The 25,056-nt window shown below is 42.5% G+C and overlaps 2 protein-coding genes across 4 annotated transcripts in view; one reads left to right on the forward strand and one right to left on the reverse strand.

Moving 5' to 3' along the window:
- The window catches only part of LOC118387351 (endophilin-B2), an 88,374-nt gene extending 78,427 nt beyond the window's left edge, over positions 1–9,947 (forward strand). For all 3 annotated transcript variants that reach the window (XM_052525363.1, XM_052525362.1, XM_052525364.1), the window contains one exon: positions 8,335–9,947. In XM_052525363.1, coding sequence (XP_052381323.1) covers positions 8,335–8,442 — 108 coding nt within the window. In that variant the 3' untranslated portion in view covers positions 8,443–9,947. The remainder of the gene's footprint in view (positions 1–8,334) is intronic.
- An 11,184-nt stretch (positions 9,948–21,131) lies between these two features.
- On the reverse strand, positions 21,132–23,757 carry LOC118387970 (lymphotoxin-alpha). Its single transcript, XM_035776832.2, has 4 exons — positions 23,255–23,757; positions 23,083–23,125; positions 22,909–22,950; positions 21,132–22,462 (listed from the first exon to the last, which is right to left on the reverse strand). Exons 1-4 carry the CDS (start codon positions 23,459–23,461, stop codon positions 22,032–22,034), a joined length of 723 nt encoding a protein of 240 aa, XP_035632725.1. The 5' UTR covers positions 23,462–23,757; the 3' UTR covers positions 21,132–22,031.
- Between the last annotated feature and the right edge of the window lie 1,299 nt (positions 23,758–25,056).

Below are 25,056 nucleotides of genomic sequence, written 5' to 3' on the forward strand. Positions count from 1 at the left end.
GCTTCAACTGGAAGCCAGTGGAGAGAGCGGAGGAGCGGGGTGACGTGAGAGAACTTGGGAAGGTTGAACACCAGACGGGCTGCGGCGTTCTGGATGAGTTGTAGGGGTTTAATGGCACAGGCAGGGAGCCCAGCCAACAGCGAGTTGCAGTAATCAAGACGGGAGATGACAAGTGCCTGGATTAGGACCTGCGCCGCTTCCTGTGTGAGGCAGGGTCGTACTCTGCGGATGTTGTAGAGCATGAACCTACAGGAACGGGACACCGCCTTGATGTTAGTTGAGAACGTCAGGGTGTTGTCCAGGATCACGCCAAGGTTCTTAGCGCTCTGGGAGGAGGACACAATGGAGTTGTCAACCGTGATGGCGAGATCATGGAACGGGCAGTCCTTCCCCGGGAGGAAGAGGAGCTCCGTCTTGCTGAGGTTCAGCTTGAGGTGGTGATCCGTCATCCACACTGATATGTCTGCCAGACATGCAGAGATGCGATTCGCCACCTGGTCATCAGAAGGGGGAAAGGAGAAGATTAATTGTGTGTCGTCTAGTTGAGTTGCTTGGCCTCGTTGACATATAGGAGGTATGGCTTTTTGGCCGTGAGTCTTCCATTAAGGCCACTACTGACCAGATTTCTCCGGACAGTAGATGGATATACCAGAGTCCCACTGTTTTCTGCCAATTCTGAGCTGATGGCACTGCTGGACATCTTCCGATTGAAAAGGCAAGTGAGCATGATGTGTCTTTCATCTGCTGCAGTAAGTTTCCTTGGCCGACCACTGTGTCTACGGTCACAAATGTTAACTGTTTCTTTGGGATTCTTCAAAAGAGCTTGGAGTGCACATCAGGAAATCCCTGTCTGCCTTGAAATGTCTGCCTGGGAGAGACCTTGCTGATACAGTATAATGACCTTGTGTCTTGTTGCTGTACTCAGTCTTGCCATGGTGTATGACTTTTGACAGTTCACTGTCTTCATCAACCTCACCTTACTTGCTGAGTCTGGCTGTTCCTCATCTAGTATTTCATCACATACATTCATAGTTCATATATTTACACACACATACATGGAGCTCTGCATGTTCTGTCTTTTATACAAATGTCTAAATCGGCTCTAACATACCAGCCCCTAATTGTTAACTTCAGTGAAATGCATAACAATTACTTAATATTAAAAAATACAGCCAATACACAAGACATACTATACCAGAGCAGTATTACGGTTCATAGCTATAAACAAATATACAAGGTCCCATATAGGACATGTGATCTCAGTCCCAGATTTGAAGTGTTCAAGTGTTGTCAATGCAAGAGTTTGACGTCTCAAAATGCTAGAGTGCGACATCTGACAATCTGAGGTGCACGTGATTCAAAGGTGGAGCGAGCTCTGTGTTTCACTCAGCTTCCTCCAGCTCTGTGTGTGTGTTTCACTCAGCTTCCTCCAGCTCTGTGTGTGTGTTTCACTCAGCTTCCTCCAGCTCTGTGTGTGTGTTTCACTCAGCTTCCTCCAGCTCTGTGTGTGTGTTTCACTCAGCTTCCTCCAGCTCTGTGTGTGTTTCACTCAGCTTCCTCCAGCTCTGTGTGTGTGTTTCACTCAGCTTCCTCCAGCTCTGTGTGTGTGTTTCACTCAGCTTCCTCCAGCTCTGTGTGTGTGTTTCACTCAGCTTCCTCCAGCTCTGTGTGTGTGTTTCACTCAGCTTCCTCCAGCTCTGTGTGTGTTTCACTCAGCTTCCTCCAGCTCTGTGTGTGTGTTTCACTCAGCTTCCTCCAGCTCTGTGTGTGTGTTTCACTCAGCTTCCTCCAGCTCTGTGTGTGTGTTTCACTCAGCTTCCTCCAGCTCTGTGTGTGTGTTTCACTCAGCTTCCTCCAGCTCTGTGTGTGTGTTTCACTCAGCTTCCTCCAGCTATGTGTGTGTGTTTCACTCAGCTTCCTCCAGCTCTGTGTGTGTGTTTCACTCAGCTTCCTCCAGCTCTGTGTGTGTGTTTCACTCAGCTTCCTCCAGCTCTGTGTGTGTGTTTCACTCAGCTTCCTCCAGCTCTGTGTGTGTTTTCACTCAGCTTCCTCCAGCTCTGTGTGTGTGTTTCACTCAGCTTCCTCCAGCTCTGTGTGTGTGTTTCACTCAGCTTCCTCCAGCTCTGTGTGTGTGTTTCACTCAGCTTCCTCCAGCTCTGTGTGTGTGTTTCACTCAGCTTCCTCCAGCTCTGTGTGTGTGTTTCACTCAGCTTCCTCCAGCTCTGTGTGTGTGTTTCACTCAGCTTCCTCCAGCTCTGTGTGTGTGTTTCACTCAGCTTCCTCCAGCTCTGTGTGTGTGTTTCACTCAGCTTCCTCCAGCTCTGTGTGTGTGTTTCACTCAGCTTCCTCCAGCTCTGTGTGTGTGTTTCACTCAGCTTCCTCCAGCTATGTGTGTGTGTTTCACTCAGCTTCCTCCAGCTATGTGTGTGTGTTTCACTCAGCTTCCTCCAGCTATGTGTGTGTGTTTCACTCAGCTTCCTCCAGCTCTGTGTGTGTGTTTCACTCAGCTTCCTCCAGCTCTGTGTGTGTGTTTCACTCAGCTTCCTCCAGCTCTGTGTGTGTGTTTCACTCAGCTTCCTCCAGCTCTGTGTGTGTTTCACTCAGCTTCCTCCAGCTCTGTGTGTGTTTTCACTCAGCTTCCTCCAGCTCTGTGTGTGTGTTTCACTCAGCTTCCTCCAGCTCTGTGTGTGTGTTTCACTCAGCTTCCTCCAGCTCTGTGTGTGTGTTTCACTCAGCTTCCTCCAGCTCTGTGTGTGTGTTTCACTCAGCTTCCTCCAGCTCTGTGTGTGTGTTTCACTCAGCTTCCTCCAGGAGCAGATAGAGTTTATTGATAGGTCTCTGTAAGATGTTGGTCTTGGTCTTATCCATGACGCTCCGGACAAGACCTTTGGCCCCTGGCAAAACTTCCACCACACGCCCCATCAGCCAAGAGTTCCTTGGGACCATGTCATCCACAATGAGAACAAGTTTCTCTTAGTTTTGTTCCACTTGTTCCGCTCCTGCATAAGTGGAAGATGTTCCCTTATCCATCTCTTCCAGAAGAGGTCAGTGATATATTGTACTTGTTTCCATCTCCTCAGTAAGTATAAGTCTCCTTTCTGGAATAGTCCTTGTGGCAGGACTGGCTTTGCATTCAGATGAAGCAGATGGTTCGGAGTCAGGAGTTCTAGATCATTAGGGTCATTTGTTACAGTTGTGATTAGTCTGTCGTTCATGATCGCCTCAACTTCACACAAGGCTGTCTGCAAAGCCTCATCATCCAGTACTTGCTTTTTAAGGACTAGTGGATATTTTTTTTGAATAGAGGATATTTTTCACCAGTCGGATCAACCTCTCCCATACTCCCCCATGGTGGGCTACAGAGGGAGGGTTGCATGAACATTTCATTCAGTAATGCATTTTGAATATTGTTGTGATCCAGCTCTTTCAACACTTCTCCTAGCTCTCTGTTGATGTTCTGCGGTGGTCGCTGCAGCAGGGCATGACTGGCCCAGCATGCATTTCTAGTCTACTTCTGTGCTGCTCTTGCCCCTTGTTCCCGCACACTGACTCGGTACCGGTGCCCCCTGCATATAGCCTAGTTATTCTTATTATGTTACTTTTATTATTACTTTTTATTTTAGCCTACTTGGTAAATATTTTCTTCTTCTTGAACTGCAATGTTGATTAAGGGTTTGTAAGTAAGCATTTCACGGTAAAGTCTACACTTGTTGTCTTCGGTGCATGTCACAAATAATATTTGATTTGTCATGGAGTTTCGCTAAATATTTTCATATAGAAACTGATAAAACACACAGGTGCAAAATCAAGGTAACTTACAAAGATGAGGACCAAGAGCAAGAGAGGGTTTGCGGTGTGGAATCATTGTGGAATCTGAAAAGACACATCCCAGAGCATGATAGTGTACTAGGTGCATATGCTAACAGAAAGGAACAAGGTAGGTAGCTAGCTAAATATCATTGTAGCAAAGTATTTATAACCTTTAAATTAGATCTTTTTTTAGATGTTCTTTAGGCCTACCTATATATAAAGAAAAAAAATGTCATCCTATTATTAGAACAATTGAAATGGCCATCATAATTAATGTTTTGTGGAGCTCCTATGAAAATTAATTTAAAGGTATTATCATGCTGATTTAGGCCTATATTAAACGTAGGCTACATGTCTGGTTAGGCCAAATCTGTGACTTGTCTAGACTTATTTTGGCGCAAATTTAAGGTAAGCTAATAAAGCTTTAATTTGTATTTATAGAGAAGGGGAAGCAGCAGCAAATAACTTTGCAGAAGAAAGATGCATTCCAAGATTACTTTTCTGTACACAAAGCCCCAGCGCTGTTGCGGGAGAGAACAAGACAATTGGATGAGGCTTTCTTTAAAATGGTTTACTTGGACTATGAGCCCCTAACTAAGGGAGAATGGGAAGGGAAGCGGTACTTTGCAAGTGCAGCTCAACCAGGCTACACACCATGTTCCCCAGACACCCCCATGCCCTATGCCCTGCAAGAAATGGAAGCCAAGCTGAGAGACCTATTGCAACTAGGTGGTGGTTTTGTTGTGTCCACTGACATTTGGACTAGCAGAAGGGGACACAGTTTCCTGGGGGTTGTCGCTAGTTTCATTGACGGAAAATATAAAGGCCACATGGTTTTGTTGAGCTGTGAGCACATACAAGGACACCACACAGCAGAAGCCATTTACCAAAAATAAGTGTCCTGAGGAACTGGAACGTCCAACGACAAGTGATACGAGTGGTGACTGACAGTGCAGTGAGCGATGAGCAGGACTTCCAACAGCAGAACTCCACTCACATACTCTGCAGCAGGGAGGAGAGAGAGAGAGAGAGAACGGGTGCTACATACACAGTCACTCGCTGTCATTTGTTTTTAACACAGCGCAGCAAGGCTGAGCCCGGGCTGGCACAGTCAAGTCAATTGTGGTTGGATTCCCTCTAGTCATTTGTGTGTTGATTATTTTATCAAACGGTGCGCTTAAAGCATCAGACAAGCTCAGTGCATATAGTTGATTTGATTAAAACACATAGGATGTGTTTATATATGGAAAAATACAAAAGTCGACCAATCGAACAGAAGACTGGTCGACCCAGATTTTTTGGGGGTCTGGGACAGTCTTACTCTCTGTAGTGCAGTGGTTTTCAACCGGTGTGCCTTGAGAATCTCTCAGGTGTGTCACTAAACTTTTCCTAATATTGATGAAAATAAATACTCACTTATAAACATGACCTGTGGAATGCTCATGGAGGTTTGATTTGAGAGCACTAGTGCCGCTCAGATGATAGAGTTAAAAGTTGGATGTTTGCATACACCTTAGCCAAATACATTTAAACTCAATTTTTCACAATTCCTGACATTTAATCCTAGTAAAAATTCCCTATCTCAGGTCAGTTAGGATCACCACTTCATTTTAAGAATGTGAAATGTCAGAATAATAGCAGAGATTGATTTATTTCAGCTTGCATTTCTTTCATCACATTCCCAGTGGGTCAGAAGTTTACATACGCTCAATTAGTATTTGGTAGCATTGCCTTTAAATTGTTTAACTTGGGTCAAATGTGTTGGGTAGCCTTCCACAAGCTTCCCACAATAAGTTGGGTGAATTTTGGCCCATTCCTCCAGACAGAGCTGGTGTAACGGAGTCAGGTTTGTAGGCCTCCTTGCTCACACATGCTTTTTCAGTTCTGCCCACACATTTTCTATGGGATTGAGGTCAGGGCTTTGTCAGGGCCAGTCCAGTACCTTGACTTTGTTGTCCTTAAGCCATTTTGCCACAACTTTGGAAGTATGCTTGGGGTCATTGTCCATTTGGAAGACCCATTTCCGACCAAGCTTTAACTTCCTGACAGATGTCTTGAGATGTTGCTTCAATATATCCACGTAATTTTCCTCCCTCTTGAAGCCATCTATTTTGTGAAGTGCACCAGTCCCTCCTGCAGCAAAGCACCCCCACAACATGATGCTGCCACCCCTGTGCTTCACAGTTGGGATGGTGTTCTTCGGCTTGCAAGCCTCCCCTTTTTCCTCCAAACATAACAATGGTCATTATGTCCAAACAGTTCTATTTTTGTTTCATCAGACCAGAGGACATTTCTCCAAAAAGTACGATCTTTGGCCCGATGTGCAGTTGCAAACCGTAGTCTGGCTTTTTTATGGCGGTTTTGGAGCAGTGGCTTCTTCCTTGCTGAGTGGCCTTTCATGTTATGTTGATATAGGACTCATTTTACTGTGGATATAGATACTTTTGTACCTGTTTCCTCCAGCATCTTCAGAAGGTCCTTTGCTGTTTTTCTGGGATTGATTTGCACTTTTCACACCAAAGTATGTTCATCTCTAGGAGACCGAATGCGTCTCCTTGAGTGCTATGACGGCTGCGTGGTCCCATGGTATTTATACTGGTGTACAATTGTTTGTACAGATGAGCGTGGTACCTTCAGGCGTTTGGAAATTTCTCTCAAGGGTGAACGTGAACTGTGGAGGTCTACAATTTTTTTTCTGTCTTGGCTGATTTCTTTTGATTTTTCCATGATGTCAAGCAAAGATGCACTGAGTTTGAAGGTAGTCCTTGAAATACATCCACAGGTACACCTCCAATTGACTCAGGCTAATTGACATCATTTAACAGAAGCTTCTAAATCCATGATATCATTTTCTGGAATTTTCCAAGCTGTTTATTAAAGGCACAGTCAACTTAGTGTATGTAAACTTCTGACCCACTGGAATTGTGATACAGTGAATTGTAAGTGAAATAATTTGTCTGTAAACAATTGTTGGAAAATGTACTTGTCATGCACAAAGTAGATGTCCTAACCGACTTGCCAAAACTGTAGTTTGTTATCAAGACATTTTTGGAGTGTATGTACCTTAGTGTATGTAAACTTCCGACTTCAACTGTACATTGGCACATGGTTACAGTGCATCTGTATCGTTCAGTGCACTCAGACTGTTGTTAAACCCTAGCATATGGCAAAGTGGGGTGTGTAGAAATATTGCCACTAGTTATAGCTCACTGTTGAAGCTCACTGTTGAAGCTCACTGTAAACAAACACAATGCCAATAGTGCAAAGATGTCATCAAGGCAAAGGGTGGCTACTTTGAAGAATCTCAAATATAAAATATATTTTGATTTAACTATTTTTTTAGTTACTACATGATTCCATATGTGTTATTTCATAGTTTTGATCTACTCACTATTATTCTACAATGTAGAAAATAGTACAAATAAAGAAAAACCCAGGAATGAGTGTGTCCACACTTTTGACTGGTACTCTATACCCATTGATTCTTGAAGAATTTCACTTATCGATGCCTAATGAGCCTGCTCATCAGAACCTTAAATATAAGCTTGTTTTACTATTTTGTAAACAAACACTATAGCCTTAAATCCTAGTTAAAACTATAAGTGTTATATCATGGATGGTCTGTCCTTGAATCTATAGCTCTGTCCATTAGTTTGGGAGTGGTTACATTTCTCCAGCCCCATCCCTCAGCTGTTTACCAAATCTGTGGTGGGGTGTTCACTTTGTTATTGTTCGAACTGCTGATTGCCCTTTTAATGGAAATTGAATTGTTTCAATAAAACAAATTAATGTGATTTAAATTCTATAAGAACATATGAAAACCCTGAACTCGTTACAGCCCTGTCGATCTCTGTAGCATATGAGATCTAAGGAGTTGTGTGTTGGTGAGTGATTTGTTGTAAGTGTGTGCACATGAGGCCTTGCCCAGACCTGAGGGTTATACTACAAAGCAGGTTCACGCAGTGGTCTAAGGCATTGCAGTGCTAGCTGTGCCACCAGAGATTCTGGGTTCGAGCCCAGGCTCTGTCGCAGCCGGCTGCGACCGGGAGGTCCATGGGGTGATGTACAATTGGCCCAGCGTTGTTAGGGAGGGTTTGGCCGGTAGGGATATCCTTGTCTCATCGCGCACTATTGACTCCTGTGGCGGGCCGGGCGCAGTGCACGCTGACCAGGTCGCCAGGTGTACGGTGTTTCCTCTGACACATTGGTGTGGCTGGTTTCCGGGTTGTGTTTCGGAGGACGCATGGCTCTCGACCTTCGCCTCTCCCGAGTCCGTATGGGAGTTGCAGCGATGAGACAAGACTGTATCTACTACCAATTGGGGAGAAAAAAGGGGTAAAAAAATATATATATAAGGTCTAAACGGGTGTTTGTGGTTTGTGTCAATTAGACCATGCCATTTTCAAGCTTATCAAGCTAAGTAATAAAAAAGTTATTTCAGAATATTTAGGCAAGTTAGCTGGCTAACTACTTGATTCTGCTTTGTAGTATTACCCCTCTGATGTGATGCCCGCTCTGTTTCAGCTCATCACTGTCTACACAGTGCCAGGCATGGACCCAGACTGGCTCGTGGGAGAGCGGGGCAACCAGAAGGGCAAGGTGCCCGTCACCTACCTGGAGTTGCTGAGCTAGATGGACCCACGTAGGGACACACACACGTACACACACGTCCTCAAACGCACGCTCGCACACACACACGCACACATGCCTCTACTCTATTGTCTCGTGGCACAGGAGGTTGGTGGCACCTTAACTGAGGAGGACGGGCTTGTGGTAATGGCTGGAGTGGAATAAGTAGAATGGTATCAAACATGGAAAGATGCCATTCCATTTACTCCATTCCAACCATTTTTATGAGCCGTCTTCCCCTCAGCAGCCTCTGCTGTCTCATGGTGCGCAACACACTTAATTTGGTCTCTGGCCAATTCAAACGCATATGCAAAAGGATTCAAAAGCTAAATGAGTGGATATATAGCGCATCAGAAGGGGAACAGTCGTAAAAATAGTGAATAGTCTATATTCTAGCTCTATAGTTGCTCTTTTCCCACTAGCTATTTGGAATCCATTCACCTTGCACGCTCTCTTTCTTTCTCATTGAGAAATGACAGGAGCCGCTCAAATAAGGAGGCATATCTGGGTATATAGTGTATATAATAGACCGGGTTTGAACTCTCAATATATATAGTAAAGGTCCTTCTTGTTTTATTTAGTTTTTCAACCAAGCTAATTTAGTCATAGTTAGTCACCTTTACTTAGACATTTCAAAGCCATGGGGGGAAAAAAGTAAAACCGCCTGTAAAATCCCCCAGCTGTAGGCCTGTAATGCAAACATCATCCAGAGTGACGCAAATAATTATCTCTCCAAGGTGTTATTAGCCATTGGCTATCACAACATAAAAAATTAATCTTGAAAGAAATAGCTGCTGTACAGTATGCTAACAGAAGGTGACTCATATTGGCTGAGTCATAAACAGGTGATGAAAGACGAGAGGAATAGTTTAATTTAAGTTCTTATGTTTTCTGACTGGTTGCATTCTGTTTATGTACGTACTGTATTTACCTGGCTTTTATTTCTTAGGTATCACTGTTTTACTTTTTTACGAGTGTTCCCCCATCTTGCCCTATTTGTGAGGAAAAGGACAAAACCATGGTAACTTTATTAAACTAACAAAGGTTTATGCAAATCAAAGTATTGAGTTGCTCTCTCAGTGGGTTGATCCGTTGTTGATGTTTGCGTGTCATTGTTGTTTTTGTTTATCCACTCTGGTTGCTGATGTTTGTCGAGTTTCGGGTGTGTTTTACTAGCTATCAGGTCTTAATGTTTGTCTTTTTGAATTTGTAGATGTTTTGAAATGGGTGTAGTTGTATGTAATAAGTTCAGACCTGTGGTTTCCTTTCCTCCCTGATCTCCCTTTACCCCTGTGTGGGTCGCCATCTCTCCCTGAACCCCTCAACATTTCCTCCTGTCAGTGTTACCAATATGCTGTTGTATGATTATTGTATGAATGGAACTTGAAGAAAATTAACAACAGCTTGTTTAAACTGATAAAAAATAAGCACTGGATAATCTGACACATTAAAACAAAACAACTTTTCATTTATAACATTGTACAACTGAATAAAATGTTCCATTTCAACATTGTTTTTTTGTGATGATGCAGTTCCACTCCTCTCATATTTTGTGTTTATTTGATAGATGTAGGAAGGAGTGTACTGAAATAGCAGTGGACCAGAGTCAAACCCATGTTGCAGCGGAGGCAGGGGCTTAGACCGCTAGACCAACCTAGGTCACATGTAATGTTTTTGAAAGACAGAGTGGGATGATCTGTGACTCACTGTCCTGGTTTGAGGAATTAATGCAGCCACAGAGTTACACACAGACAGGGTAACACATAGGGATAGACTGATGTGAGACCTTCCGGAGACCTTCTCCCTTACCTCACCTCGCTCATCAACTCATCCCTGACCGCTGGCTACGTCCCTTCCGTCTTCAAGAGAGCGAGAGTTGCACCCCTTCTGAAAAAACCTACACTCGATCCCTCCGATGTCAACAACTACAGACCAGTATCCCTTCTTTCTTTTCTCTCCAAAACTCTTGAACGTGCCGTCCTTGGCCAGCTCTACCGCTATCTCTCTCAGAATGACCTTCTTGATCCAAATCAGTCAGGTTTCAAGACTAGTCATTCAACTGAGACTGCTCTTCTCTGCATCACGGAGGCGCTCCGCACTGCTAAAGCTAACTCTCTCTCCTCTGCTCTCATCCTTCTAGACCTATCGGCTGCCTTCGATACTGTGAACCATCAGATCCTCCTCTCCACCCTCTCCGAGTTGAGCATCTCCGGCGCGGCCCACGCTTGGATTGCGTCCTACCTGACAGGTCGCTCCTACCAGGTGGCGTGGCGAGAATCTGTCTCCTCACCACGCGCTCTCACCACTGGTATCCGCCAGGGCTCTGTTCTAGGCCCTCTCCTATTCTCGCTATACACCAAGTCACTTGGCTCTGTCATAACCTCACATGGTCTCTCCTATCATTGCTATGCAGACGACACACAATTAATCTTCTCCTTTCCCCCTTCTGATGACCAGGTGGCGAATCGCATCTCTGCATGTCTGGCAGACATATCAGTGTGGATGACGGATCACCACCTCAAGCTGAACCTCGGCAAGACGGAGCTGCTCTTCCTCCCGGGGAAGGACTGCCCGTTCCATGATCTCGCCATCACGGTTGACAACTCCATTGTGTCCTCCTCCCAGAGCGCTAAGAACCTTGGCGTGATCCTGGACAACACCCTGTCGTTCTCAACTAACATCAAGGCGGTGGCCCGTTCCTGTAGGTTCATGCTCTACAACATCCGCAGAGTACGACCCTGCCTCACACAGGAAGCGGCGCAGGTCCTAATCCAGGCACTTGTCATCTCCCGTCTGGATTACTGCAACTCGCTGTTGGCTGGGCTCCCTGCCTGTGCCATTAAACCCCTACAACTCATCCAGAACGCCGCAGCCCGTCTGGTGTTCAACCTTCCCAAGTTCTCTCCACGTCACCCCGCTCCTCCGCTCTCTCCACTGGCTTCCAGTTGAAGCTCGCATCCGCTACAAGACCATGGTGCTTGCCTACGGAGCTGTGAGGGGAACGGCACCTCAGTACCTCCAGGCTCTGATCAGGCCCTACACCCAAACAAGGGCACTGCGTTCATCCACCTCTGGCCTGCTCGCCTCCCTACCACTGAGGAAGTACAGTTCCCGCTCAGCCCAGTCAAAACTGTTCGCTGCTCTGGCCCCCCAATGGTGGAACAAACTCCCTCACGACGCCAGGACAGCGGAGTCAATCACCACCTTCCGGAGACACCTGAAACCCCACCTCTTTAAGGAATACCTAGGATAGGATAAAGTAATCCTTCTCACCCCCCCCTTAAAATATTTAGATGCACTATTGTAAAGTGGCTGTTCCACTGGATGTCATAAGGTGAATGCACCAATTTGTAAGTCGCTCTGGATAAGAGCGTCTGCTAAATGACTTAAATGTAATGTAAATGTAATGTAAATGTTTTCTGAAGGCACTCTGCAGCTACCTCACCAAATGTGGATTGTAGCTTTAAGACAACATAATTTAAAGCTTTTGGCTTTACCATAATTCCCTAGGCCAGGATTCAATCTGATCGTGTTTTGTCTGATGTGCACCTTTTTAAAGGCAATGCAATCACATTTGTGGAGACTGTGTTCACGGTAAATGCTGTATATAGCGTCTCAATCAGAAATTAGCTTTAAATATCATAGAAAACTGATCTACCACTGATCGGATTGAATCCCGGGACTGAAGTGGCCTATAGGATTGTAGTTGAATATTGATCATTTTTGGATAGAGGGTCACCGGGCATTAAATGTCACAGAAACACTTCAGTCCATAGAAAACTTCAGATTTACTCACAGACAAATCCACCAATGGTTGAAAAGAAATCCGTTTGATTGAACTTGAATGAATCCTTATGTATAAACGGAGTCTGAGCGGTTCTTATCTCTTTTTAGAACAGTAAGTTCAAAGTCCTTCCCCAGTCAGGACCTTAAAGTGACAGACCTGTTTTGCATAATTATATAAAGTACCTGTCTTGTTAGTCTAACATTCAGACCATGTGGTACAATGCGACTATTACTTAACCAATGGTCTGACAAAGCTTGGCCATAATGACCAATCGTTATGTTTGGAGGAAAAAGGGGGAGGCTTGAAAGCCGAAGAACACCATCCCAACCGTGAAGCACAGGGGTGGCAGCGTCATGTTGTGGGGGTGCTTTGCTCCAGGAAGGACTGGTGAACTTCACAAAATAGATGATATCATGAGGGAGGAAAATTGTAGATATATTGAAGCAACATCTCAAGACATCAGTCAGGAAGTTAAAGCTTGATCGCAAATGGGTCTTCCAAATGGACAATGACCCCAAGCATACTTCCAAAGTTGTGGCAAAATGGATTAAGGACAAAAAAGTAAAGGTATTGCAGTGGCCGTCACAAAGCCCTGACCTCAATCCTACAGAAAATGTGTGGGCAGAACTGAAAAAACATGTGCGAGCAGGTAGGCCTACAACCCTGACTCATTTACAACAGTTCTGTCAGGAGGAATGGGCCAAAATTCACCCTATTTATTGTGGGAAGCTTGTGGAAGGCTACCCAAAACGTTTGACCCAAGTTAAACAATTTAAAGGCAATGCTACCAAATACTAATTGAGTGTATGTAAACTTCTGACCGACTGGGAATGTGATGAAAGAAATAAAAGCTGAAATAAATCATTCTCTCTACTATTATTCTGACATTTCACATTCTTAAAATAAAGTGGTGTTCCTAACTGACCTAAGACAGGACATTTTTACTGGGATTAAATGTCAGGAATTGTGAAAAACTGAGTTTAAATGTATTTGGCTAAGGTGTATGTAAACTTCCGACTTCAACTGCAGTTCCCGAGTTCTTTAAATGGTCTGTAATTAAACCATGTTTAAAGAAACCAAACCTCAATCACCTTTCCAACATACTAGAGAAGAATGTAGCCCAGTAGATAACATTTTTTTTTTTAAAATTCAAACAGTATCTCTGAAACCTTCCAGTCTGGTTTTAGAGCATGTCACAGCACTGACACTGCACTTGTCAAGGTATTACATGATCTACTGTTGTCCTAAGACTGTGGTCATGTCTCTTTTCTCATTCTTTTAGAACTAAGTTCTCCCTTTTACACTAAATCAAATCAAATCAAATTTATTTATATAGCCCTTCGTACATCAGCTGATATCTCAAAGTGCTGTACAGAAACCCAGCCTAAAACCACAAACAGCAAACAATGCAGGTGTTAAAGCACGGTGGCTAGGAAAAACTCCCTAGAAAGGCCAAAACCTAGGAAGAAACCTAGAGAGGAACCGGGCTATGTGGGGTGGCCAGTCCTCTTCTGGCTGTGCCGGGTAGAGATTATAACAGAACATGACCAAGATGTTCAAATGTTCATAAATGACCAGCATGGTCGAATAATAATAAGGCAGAACAGTTGAAACTGGAGCAGCAGCACAGTCAGGTGGACTGGGGACAGCAAGGAGCCATCATGTCAGGTAGTCCTGGGGCACGATCCTAGGGCTCAGGTCCTCCGAGAGAGAGAAAGAAAGAGAGAATTAGAGAGAGCATATGTGGGGTGGCCAGTTCTCTTCTGGCTGTGCCGGGTGGAGATTATAACAGAACGTGGCCAAGATGTTCAAATGTTCATAAATGACCAGCATGGTTGAATAATAGTAAGGCAGAACAGTTGAAACTGGAGCAGCAGCATGGCCAGGTGGACTGGGGACAGCAAGGAGTCCTCATGTCAGGTAGTCCTGGGACATGGTCCTAGGGCCCAGGCCAGTTGAAACTGGAGCAGCAGCATGGCCAGGTGGACTGGGGACAGCAAGGAGTCATCATGTCAGGTAGTCCTGGGGCATGGTCCTAGGGCTCAGGTCCTCCGAGAGAGAGAAAGAAAGAGAGAAGGAGAGAATTAGAGAACGCACACTTAGATTCACACAGGACACCGAATAGGACAGGAGAAGTACTCCAGATATAACAAACTGACCCTAGCCCCCCGACACATAAACTACTGCAGCATAAATACTGGAGGCTGAGACTAGAACAGCTCAAGGACAGAACTACACTATTGATCATACTATTCTTATTAAGAGACCAGAAGGCTTAGTTGTTCTGCGAAGACAGGTTCTTAACTGGTTTAAATCATACCTCTATGAGCACTATTAATTAGTTCAACTGGGTAACTATGCATTGGAATATTCCAAGGTTGAATTTGACATTCCTCACGGTTCTGTGGTAGAACCCCTTTTATTTTCCTTATACATGCTACCCTGGCCTTGGCTATGTCATCCTTAAGCACAGACATATTCCACTATTAAAAACCTACAACTGCAGCCCACATTTTAACCAACTCTAAAAGGCACGAGTACATCACTCCATTTTTATCTGCACCACACTGCCAGCCTGTAAAGTATCAGTCAGATCTTTTAAATATTCATGCAATATAATCAGCCCTCATAACACCCACATATCAGCAGTGCATCACTGGCTGATGGTGTTAAAACTTGTTTTTTTCTGTCAGGTTTCCTCTCTGCGTCACTCAACAATGGAGTTCTATTTCAGAACCGCGTGTCATACCCTAGAGAGAATCCCTCTCATTCAAACTCTTTCATCATAAACATCCGTCTTTCCTCAAGATTCCAAAAAGGTCAGAGCAATTTCACTTCGCCCCCACATTACTCATGTCTGGGCTAGTCCTGCCAACCGTTGTGCAAACAAGCTAATGTACAGGCAAGAACTTCCCTGCATTCCCTTGTGGAATACTGGGGATTGAGAGAAAAAAATGTTGGCTGTAGTTCATGTGCTACAGACATGTTTTAGATTGTGTTTGGTATTTTAATTTTAATTTTATTTGGATCCCCGTAAGCTGTTGCAAAAGCAGCAGCTACTCTTCCTGGGGTCTACACAAAACATGAAACATGACATAATACAGAACATTAATAGACAAGAACAGCTCAAGGACAGAACTACATATAATAAAAAAAATTAAAAAACACAACTACTGACCCCATAACTACTGACCACAACCACACAACTTCTGACCACAACCACACAACTATTGACCACACAACCAGTGACCACACAACTACTGACCACAATTACTGACCACAACCACACAACTACACTACCGTTCAAAAGTTTGGGGTCACTTAGAAATGTCCTTGTTTTTGAAAGAAAAGCAAGTTTTTTGTCCATTCAAATAACATCAAATTGATCGGAAATACAGTGTAGACATTGTTGATGTTGTAAATGACTATTGTAGCTGGAAACGGCTGATGTTTAATGGAATATCTACATATGCGTACGGAGGCCCATTATCAGCAACCATCACTCCTGTGTTCCAATGGCACATTGTGTTAGCTAATTCAAGTTTATCCATTTAAAAGGCTAATTGATCATTAGAAAACCCGTTTGCAATTATGTTAGCACAGCTAAAAACTGTTGTCCTGATTAAAGAAGCAATAAAACTGGCCTTCTTTAGACTAGTTGAGTATCTGGGGCATCAGCATTTGTGGGTTCGATTAAAGGTTCAAAATGGAACTTTCTTCTGAAACTCATCAGTCTATTCTTGTTCTGAGAAATGAAGGGGGGACACCTCACACCCATTGTAAATCTTAAGGCAGCAGACGAATCCTTTGTCCTCTCAGTGTGGAGGATTGGAATGTTTGTGTGGGCCTATGGAGAATCTACCTCAGAACAGTAACATGCACTAAATGGACTTTGAGACAATATATTTCATTAGCCAAAATGGTGGTAATAACAATAGATGTAATATGAACATTTTTGTCATTTTTGTTATGTTATTAAATGTTAAATGACCATGTTAAAATGAAAACATTGTAACTTGAAGAGTTTTCATAAAATGTACCTGATGTTTGCATACCGTGCATTGTGTGGAAAATGTCCATATCAAAGAGAATGTTTTTGTAAAAGTGAACTGTGAAATTGAGTTGTCTAATGAGATCAAAGTACATTGTGATACAGTGCCTTGCGAAAGCATTCAGCCCCCTTGAACTTTGCAACCTTTTGCCACATTTCAGGCTTCAAACATAAAGATATAAAACTGTATATTTTTGTGAAGAATCAACAACAAGTGGGACACAATCATGAAGTGGAACGACATTTATTGGATATTTCAAACTTTTTTAACAAATCAAAAACTGAAAAATTGGGCGTGCAAAATTATATTATAAAATTATATTCTGACCCATAAGAGCGACAGTTCGGGGCAAGGTGTTAGGGCTAAACTAAGCAAAGTTAATAAATGTATCCAAGTGTGCTTTTCTCTCGTGCAATCTCTCTTTCTAAATTCCCATTTTGTGTAACAGGTATCATATTGTGTTGGCCCACTAGGGACCTGTTTCATTGTACTAAGTTCTAATCAATAGCCTAGACTGTGTGTTTGTGTATGTGTATCTTATATTATAATTTAGCTTGTTAGTAAATAAGTAACCAACTCAAATGGTGTGGTATGGAATGATTTACTCATGGAATGGTAACTCATTAAAACAAACTTTACCCATGGTGCCCCAGGCTACTGAGTTAATTTAATCACGTAATTATAAACATAGTTCATTATTTGATTAACAGCAGTCGTCACATTAATGATACCAACATTAGGTAAATAGGAAGCTTGTGTAGTAGAGCTTTGTACCAACATTACGACAGTGGTCAAGACTAAATATATGTTGTTTTCTAATTCTTCTTTTTTTAGAAATAGGTCTTGCCTCTCCCTGAACAGCAGGAAGCAGATTGTAGTCAACTTTCCTGCCAGTTCTTGACTATGGTGACACAATTTACCAGAATGCAGCAGCCACTACTCTTAAACCTTTGGGTGCCGTCTACCATAGCGCCCTTCGCTTTATCACAGGTGACAGTTTTAATACTCGTTACTGCATCCTGTATCAAAAGGTTGGTTAGTCCTCATTAAAGTCCTGTAGATCACGTCACTATTCCCTTTTTGTTTACAAAGCTCTACTACACAAGCTTCATATTTACCTATCTTCCTTGTTGAAGTATAAAAATAGGGTTGGTTAACTCTTGAGGTTCCTCAGGTCCCCAACGAATTAGGTAAATCCGTATGTAGTTTTAATGCCCCTCACTGCTGGAACAATTTGCAGGACTCATTACAATTAGATGTTCTGGTGCCACTCTGGCAGTTAAGGGTGTTAATTGAGGACCTAGTAGCTGTGGACTGTAAATGTTTTTCATAAATAATGTTGTTTTGTTTTATATTGTATTGTTGTGATCGGGACACCCTTTGGAATAAGACCATGCTCTCAATGTTGTTGTCCCCTGAATACATAAAGAATAATAAAAAAGAGCAACAATAAGACCCTGCCCGGCCGCTGAGGTTCAGAGGAATAGGAGGACGTCAAAGGGCGGTTAATGTAGTGGAGGTGAAACAATAGCGTGTTGGCTAGAGTACATCAGTGATATCACCTTCCCTGAGATCTTAAGCCAACTGTCGTACACGGCATTGAGTTGCATTGCAGTGTTATTGCAGAAAGTTGTTGGTCTAGCTTTCTCTATAGACTAATAGTCACAAGGTGCTGCTGACATTCTTAACGGTCCATATATCAAACCGTTGACGTTGTCTGTAGCGACCTAGTGTGCTGTACACCAGAGGGGAACACCCTTTTCCATGCTGGAGTAGAGACACAGGCAGACATTATAGATACAGGCAGACATACATGCCCACCAGCGTGTCTTCACCCACGCAACCCTATTATAGCCACACTGGGTTATTTTTAATAACAAGGCTCTTCATTTGCCTTTCGCGTTAATTGTTTAACACTGGGAAAGGTATGATGGTCAGATGTGAGCCATCTGTCACTTCATTTGGACAACTGTGGCTAAGTTAATTAAACAGTATTTTTCCATCACTCTACGACCATTATTAACAATCACCTCTGACGTTGTCCACTTCAACTGTTCCTTAGGGTGTAGTTAAGATTCACGTTTGGAACGGCAAGTGCTGTTTGAATTTCCATTGTACAAGTGATGTCATTAGTTCAAATTCCCTTTTGACATACAGAGTTATTATTAAAGTGAAATATACAGATAGATACAGTGGGGAGAAATACTATTTGATACACTGACGATTTTGCAGGTTTTCCCACAAAATCCAGAAAATCACATTGTATGATTTTTAAGTAATTCATTTGCATTTTATTGCATGACATAAGTATTTGATCAACTACCAACCAGTAAGAATTCCAGCTCTCACAGACCTGTTATTTTTTCTTTAAGAAGCCCTCCTATTCTCCACTCGTTACCTGTATTAACTGCACCTGTTTGAACTCGTTACCTGTATAAAATACACCTGTCCACACACTCAATCAAACAGACTCCAACCTTTCCACAATGGCCAAGACCAGAGAGCTGTGTAAGGACATCAGGGATACAATTGTAGACCTGCACAAGGCTGGGATGGGCTACAGGACAATAGGCAAGCAGCTTGGTGAGAAGGCAACAACTGTTGGCGCAATTATTAGAAAATGGAAGAAGGTCAAGATGATGGTCAATCACCCTCGGTCTGGGGCTCCATGCAAGATCTCACCTTGTGGGGCATCAATGATAATGAAGAAGGTGAGGGATCAGCCCAGAACTACACGACAGGACCTGGTCAATGACCTGAAGAGAGCTGGGACCACAGTCTCAAAGAAAACCATTAGTAACACACTACGCCGTCATGGATTAAAATTCTGCAGCGCACGCAAGGTCCTCCTGCTCAAGCCAGCGCATGTCCAGGCCCGTCTGAAGTTTGCCAATGACCATCTGGATGATCCAGAGGAGGAATGGGAGAAGGTCTTGTGGTCTGATGAGACAAAAATATAGCTTTTTGGTCTAAACTCCACTCACTGTGTTTGGAGAAAGAAGAAGGATGAGTACAACCCCAAGAACACCATCCCAACCGTGAAGCATGGAGGTGGAAACATCATTCTTTGGGGATGCTTTTCTGCAAAGGGGACAGGATGACTGCACCGTATTGAGGGGAGGATGGATGGGGCCATGTATTGCGAGATCTTGGCCAACAACCTCCTTCCCTCAGTAAGAGCATTGAAGATGGGTCGTGGCTGGGTCTTCCAGCATGACAACGACTCGAAACACAAAGCCAGGGCAACTAAGGAGTGGCTCCGTAAGAAGCACCTCAAGATCCTGGAGTGGCCTAGCCAGTCTCCAGACCTGATCCCAATAGAAAATCTTTGGAGGGAGCTGAAAGTCCGTATTGCCCAGCGACAGCCCGAAACCTGAAGGATCTGGAGAAGGTCTATATGGAGGAGTGGGCCAAAATCCCTGTGGCAGTGTTTAAAAAAAAGCACCTTTATTTAACTAGGTAGGCTAGCTGAGAACAAGTTTGAGAACAAATTTGCAACTGCGACCTGGCCAAAATAAAGCATAGCAATTCGACACATACAACAACACAGAGTTACACACGGAATAAACTAAACATAATCAATAAAACAGTAGAACAAAATAAAACAAAAAGTCTATATACAGTGAGTGAAAATGAGGTAAGATAAGGGAGTTAAAGGCAATAAATAGGCCATGGTGGCAAAGTAATTACAATATAGCAATTAAACACTGGAATGGTAGATGTGCAGAAGATGAATGTGTAAGTAGAGATACTGGGGTGCAAAGGAGCAAGATAAATAAATACTGTATGGGGATGAGGTAGGTAGATAGATGGGCTATGTACAGGTGCAGTGATATGTGAGCTGCTCTGATAGCTGGTGCTTAAAGCTAGTGAGGGAGATATGAGTCTCCAGCTTCAGGGATTTTTGCAGTTCGTTCCAGTCATTGGCATAACATAGTAAACATAAATCCGGGACACTCCAATTAGTATGTGTTATGTTTGGTAAGCTATGCATTCATTTGTGGATGTCCATCATCCATTTCATATGATATGTTATGAATTACATTTCATACATTACGTTATGAACTTGCAAAGCATATGATATGTTACGAATTCCAATTTAACGTTAGTTAGATTAAGTTTAGGCTTAGGAGATAGGTTAAGGGTTAAGGTTAGATTTGGGGAAAGGTTTAGCTAACATGTTAAGTAGTTGCAAAGTAACTAAAAAGTAGTAAGCAGTTGTTAATTAGATAAAATGATAAGGTTGTCCGTGATGAGATTCGAACACTCAACTGTTATATTCAATGGGTATATATCACTAATTTAAAAGTCCAAAAATGGATGTAGCAATAGCTTATCATGAAGGGGAGACCAGAGGGGTATACTACAAAGCAGGATAAAGGAGTTTGCCAGCTAATTTGACTAAATATTCTGATATAACTTTAAAGATAAGCTTGATGGGCATAGTCTAATTGTTTCAACAAACAAAAACACATACCGAAGTTTAGCTGTTTTAATTAACCAGAACATCTATAGTTATTTGTGGTTGCTTATCAAAGTTAGCTGGCTAACTTGTTGATCATGCTTTCTAATATACCCCTCAGTAGTTAGGTAAACCATGTGGAGTGATTAATTATGTTTAAGATCAGAGGGGAACGAGTCATCCATTTAACTGCAGAGTAGAAACATCTTTCCATTACACACATCCACTGACTAAGAAATGGAAAACTTCCAGGGATGATGACACAACCTTTTCAGGCCAGGATTCACACTTAGGAACCCACGCACAGGAAGAGTTCAATTGTCATCTATCCAACTTTCACTGCTTTGCCTCAGGTTTCTCTTTCATTCAAGGAAGAATCCCAAAGTAGAAATTTGTTATTTACAGAAATTAAATACTTTATTCACAGAAAGGTCAATATAAAGTGTTCACTTGGTAACATATTTAAAGGGATAATTCACCCAAATTACAAAAATACATTCTGCTTCCAGGCAGAATAACATACAGTAAAGGGAGTTTAATACCTTTCCCTAGGGCTACGGCCACACAAAGATCTTGTGTTAGAAAATTGCTAATTGAGCCAATGGGTTTGTATGGGAGTAATCCATTGACAGGTGATGGACAAGAGATGTGTATGCAACTCGTCTGAAAATAATTTACTTGAGTTTTTGAGGGACACAAAAATAAAAACGTCATATGTCTGTAGCGGCTGTAGCCCAAGGGTCAAATCCTACATTGACTCTTGCACAAAACTCATGCGTTAAAGAATTAGGCAACATTTTGAGTTAGGAATTGATAAAATCATAATAAGTTATTTCATTTAACAACAATTATTGATTAATCTTGATCAAGAAAGGAAATGTGTAGCAAACAGTAGATACTATGAAATGAACATATGAATACATTTATTTAACACGGCATGTCAGCTTAGCAAATTCTTATTTACAATGACGGCCTGGGAACAGTGGGTTTAACTGCCTGTTCAGGGGCAGAACAACAGATTTTTACCTTGACAGCTTGGGGATTTGATCTAGCAACCTTTCCGTTACTAGTCCAATGCCCTACCACTAGGCTACCTGCCACCCTGAAATAAGGTCAGCTTTATCAGAAGGAAAGCCTTAACTAATACCTGCATGTTACAGGAGCATTGTATCCACAAGGATTTTAAAATGTGCCTTGAAACATGCACTGGTCCTACTAAAAGTAAGCATGGAAATAAATCATATAAATCCACACAGACTGCATATTTTTGGAATAGACATGTTCTCCTTGTCTAGAGGAGAAAAGCACCAATATACATGGTAGTCTCTCTTGAACAGTCAATCAGTTCATAATTGTCTTCATTAATGGACACCCTCAGGAGGTCCCCTTCCTCCAGAGCAACCACCTGTCCCGTGTACACAGTCCTCGCTCCTCTCCTATTATCTGGTATGCTATCCTTGACTTCCATGATAGAGCAATTGTCTGGATATCTATTGGAGAATTTCAGGACTTTCAGGCTAAGAAAATGGATCTCGCCAGATACCTTGTCTTTATGCGGCATTCGAAAGTTGACCCCTACATAGACAAAGTATCGGCCTCCCTGAGGGACAACCAGAGCATTTTTCTTCTCATCATAGGTGAAATTTTGCATGTGCACCAAGCCAGTTTCCTGGTGTTCCCATTTGATGTAATCTTCAGGCACGGAGTTGCACCTTGATGATGCTGGAGGTAGGAGAAGATGGAGAGGACCAGAGGAAATATATAAACAATCGTGATTCTGGAAATATATCCACTTGATATTCAACACACAAAAAGCCAACATTCCTGACTGATGCCCTTGCACAATATTACCACAGCTCAATGTGCACACTATAGCCTAATTGCAAACTAAACAGTAAGTTTGATTAGGCATGTGAATAACACCATACCCATACACTAGGGATTTCTCAGTGATATCCAAAAAGCATGTGGTTCCTAAAAGAGAATCATAAAGGCACATCTAGGCTACATGAGATAATACAATTGTATAACAAGAAGAATTGGTATAAATCAGCAAACTTTTTTTTACAAAGTTGCAAACCCACACATCCGGTCCATTCACATGCATGCATATATATATATATATATATATATATATATATATATAAACACGCTTTACTAAGACATACTTGTCAGGTGAGCGTTTGGCTTCAGGTTCTGTCCTTGACGATCTGGTAGGAAAAAGAAAACAACGATCAGCGCATGCTTGCTTTACGCTGCTGATATACGCGCCTCTCGAGGCTTAAATCATAAAATCAAAGTAATGTACTATGGAAGACATATCATACGAAATAGTTACATACCTATAGCTTGCTGTCGTGAGTATTCTGCATGGTTGAATGAATCCTACAAACACAAGTTAATTATTAACGGTCACCCACAGTAATGAAAGTTAAAGCTCCATTAAAATCCAATGCTAAAGCTCTCCGGCATCTCTGTGCCCCGTTAAAAACATATGGATGTCGCATTGCTTACCTTCTCATTACAGTCTCTATTCACACGCTGCGTAAAGACAAATACAGCTGCACAACCCAGAACCAAGAATAACGTGACAAGACGCAAGCGACTCTCCTGTCGCTTCATTTCTTGACAGTGTTTGAGCAAAAGCACAACAGACTCTTGCTGCGCCATTGAAATCAACGTATCGTGAGGAATCTCGCTGTTCCTTGCGCACCTATCCATATCAAACCACCACTACGAAGTCTAAAGAAACGTTTTATCTTCTTATTGAAATACATCCGATTTTATAGTTCTGCTACCGCCTACGCGACTCGGCTGTCAGTGCCTTTCCCTGCACATGTGCCCCGGGAAAATCCCCAAAGTCGTGCACTAACAGACTACCTACCCCTCATGCTGCTATAAATTACCACTCTCAAATTAATTGACAGAGCTGTGGGTGTAAAGGTAGTTTATCATGCACAAATTAAGGCAGTTCAAAGTGGACAAAATATTAATTACGCTCTTTTATCTTCTATTAATGGAGAGTTTCCTGATAAAAAAATATCTGTATGCCTATGGATGCGTAGCTAGCTATGTAGCCGATCTGTCTATGGATCCTAAGCGTTTCATATACATATTAGTTCAGAGCCTAGCTATGAACCTCAGCTATCATAACCAGTTGTATCAACTTCAAAACAGTCTGAATGACATTAATGAAGTCTATTGATTGAGTCGAATGTAATATAACTTTGTGCCAAGGATGCAAGTCCTATATACACAGAGGTGTAGACTCGAGTCACAAATATGATGACTTGCAACTCAACTTTGACTTTAGCATCAATAACTCGTGACTTAACTTGGACTTGAGCCTTTTGACTCGAACTGACTTGATACCCTCCCCAAGCCCAGATATAAAAATTGATGCTATTAAAAAAAGGGTGAATTCAGATGGAGCCCTTGGAAAGATGATACCCAAAATGATTAATTTCGGATATAAAGACTACTCTGTATCAACAAAATACCGGATTGCAACTTGCAAAACATGCGCAAAGAAAATTACAGACGGAGGCGCAACAACTTCCAACTTTGGTCGACATTTGAAGCTGCACAAAGAACGGTAAGTCACGACTAATACAGCCGACAGCTATATAATGTATATCTTTCCTAGTGTAGCATGTAGGCTAAAGTAACGTTCCACACCGTCAGTCAGTGCGAGAACGTGAACATTGCACCCAAGATTAAGCCACAACTGGCTAGGCAGTTGATAAATCCTGCCTGATGTTACTGCTGTTCCTATAACCATTGACATACGTTGGCCTCCTGTAACCACACACAGAGGGGGTGTGTGTGTTAAGGTTTGGCGATTGTGTCTGGGTTGGCGCCCCACTAGGTTTCTTCCTAGGTTTTGGCCTTTCTAGGTTTCCCCCGAGGTTTCTTCCTAGGTTTTGGCCTTTCTAGGGAGTTTTTCCTAGCCACCGTGCTTCTACATCTGCATTGCTTGCTGTTTGGGGTTTTAGGCTGCGTTTCTGTACAGCACTTTGAGATTATCAGCTGATGTACGAAGGGCTATATAAATACATTTGATTTGATTTGTGTACAAGCCCACATCACCCGATTGCGCCTCTTAGCGATCCTCAATAGTCAATCACTATGGGGGTCTTTCTCATGGCTACACATGTATTTCCATGGAAATATAACGTTTATTTGGAAAGTAATATAAATGTAATATACAATTACTCTTGTTAAAAATATGAAATGGTATTACATTTGGTGAAGAGCACATTATGACTTGTTTAGGACTCAAAACTCCAAGTTTAGGATTTGAGACTTGTCGGTCT

Source organism: Oncorhynchus keta, chromosome 9 (genome assembly GCF_023373465.1).
Source record: "Oncorhynchus keta strain PuntledgeMale-10-30-2019 chromosome 9, Oket_V2, whole genome shotgun sequence".
Taxonomy (NCBI): domain Eukaryota; kingdom Metazoa; phylum Chordata; class Actinopteri; order Salmoniformes; family Salmonidae; genus Oncorhynchus; species Oncorhynchus keta.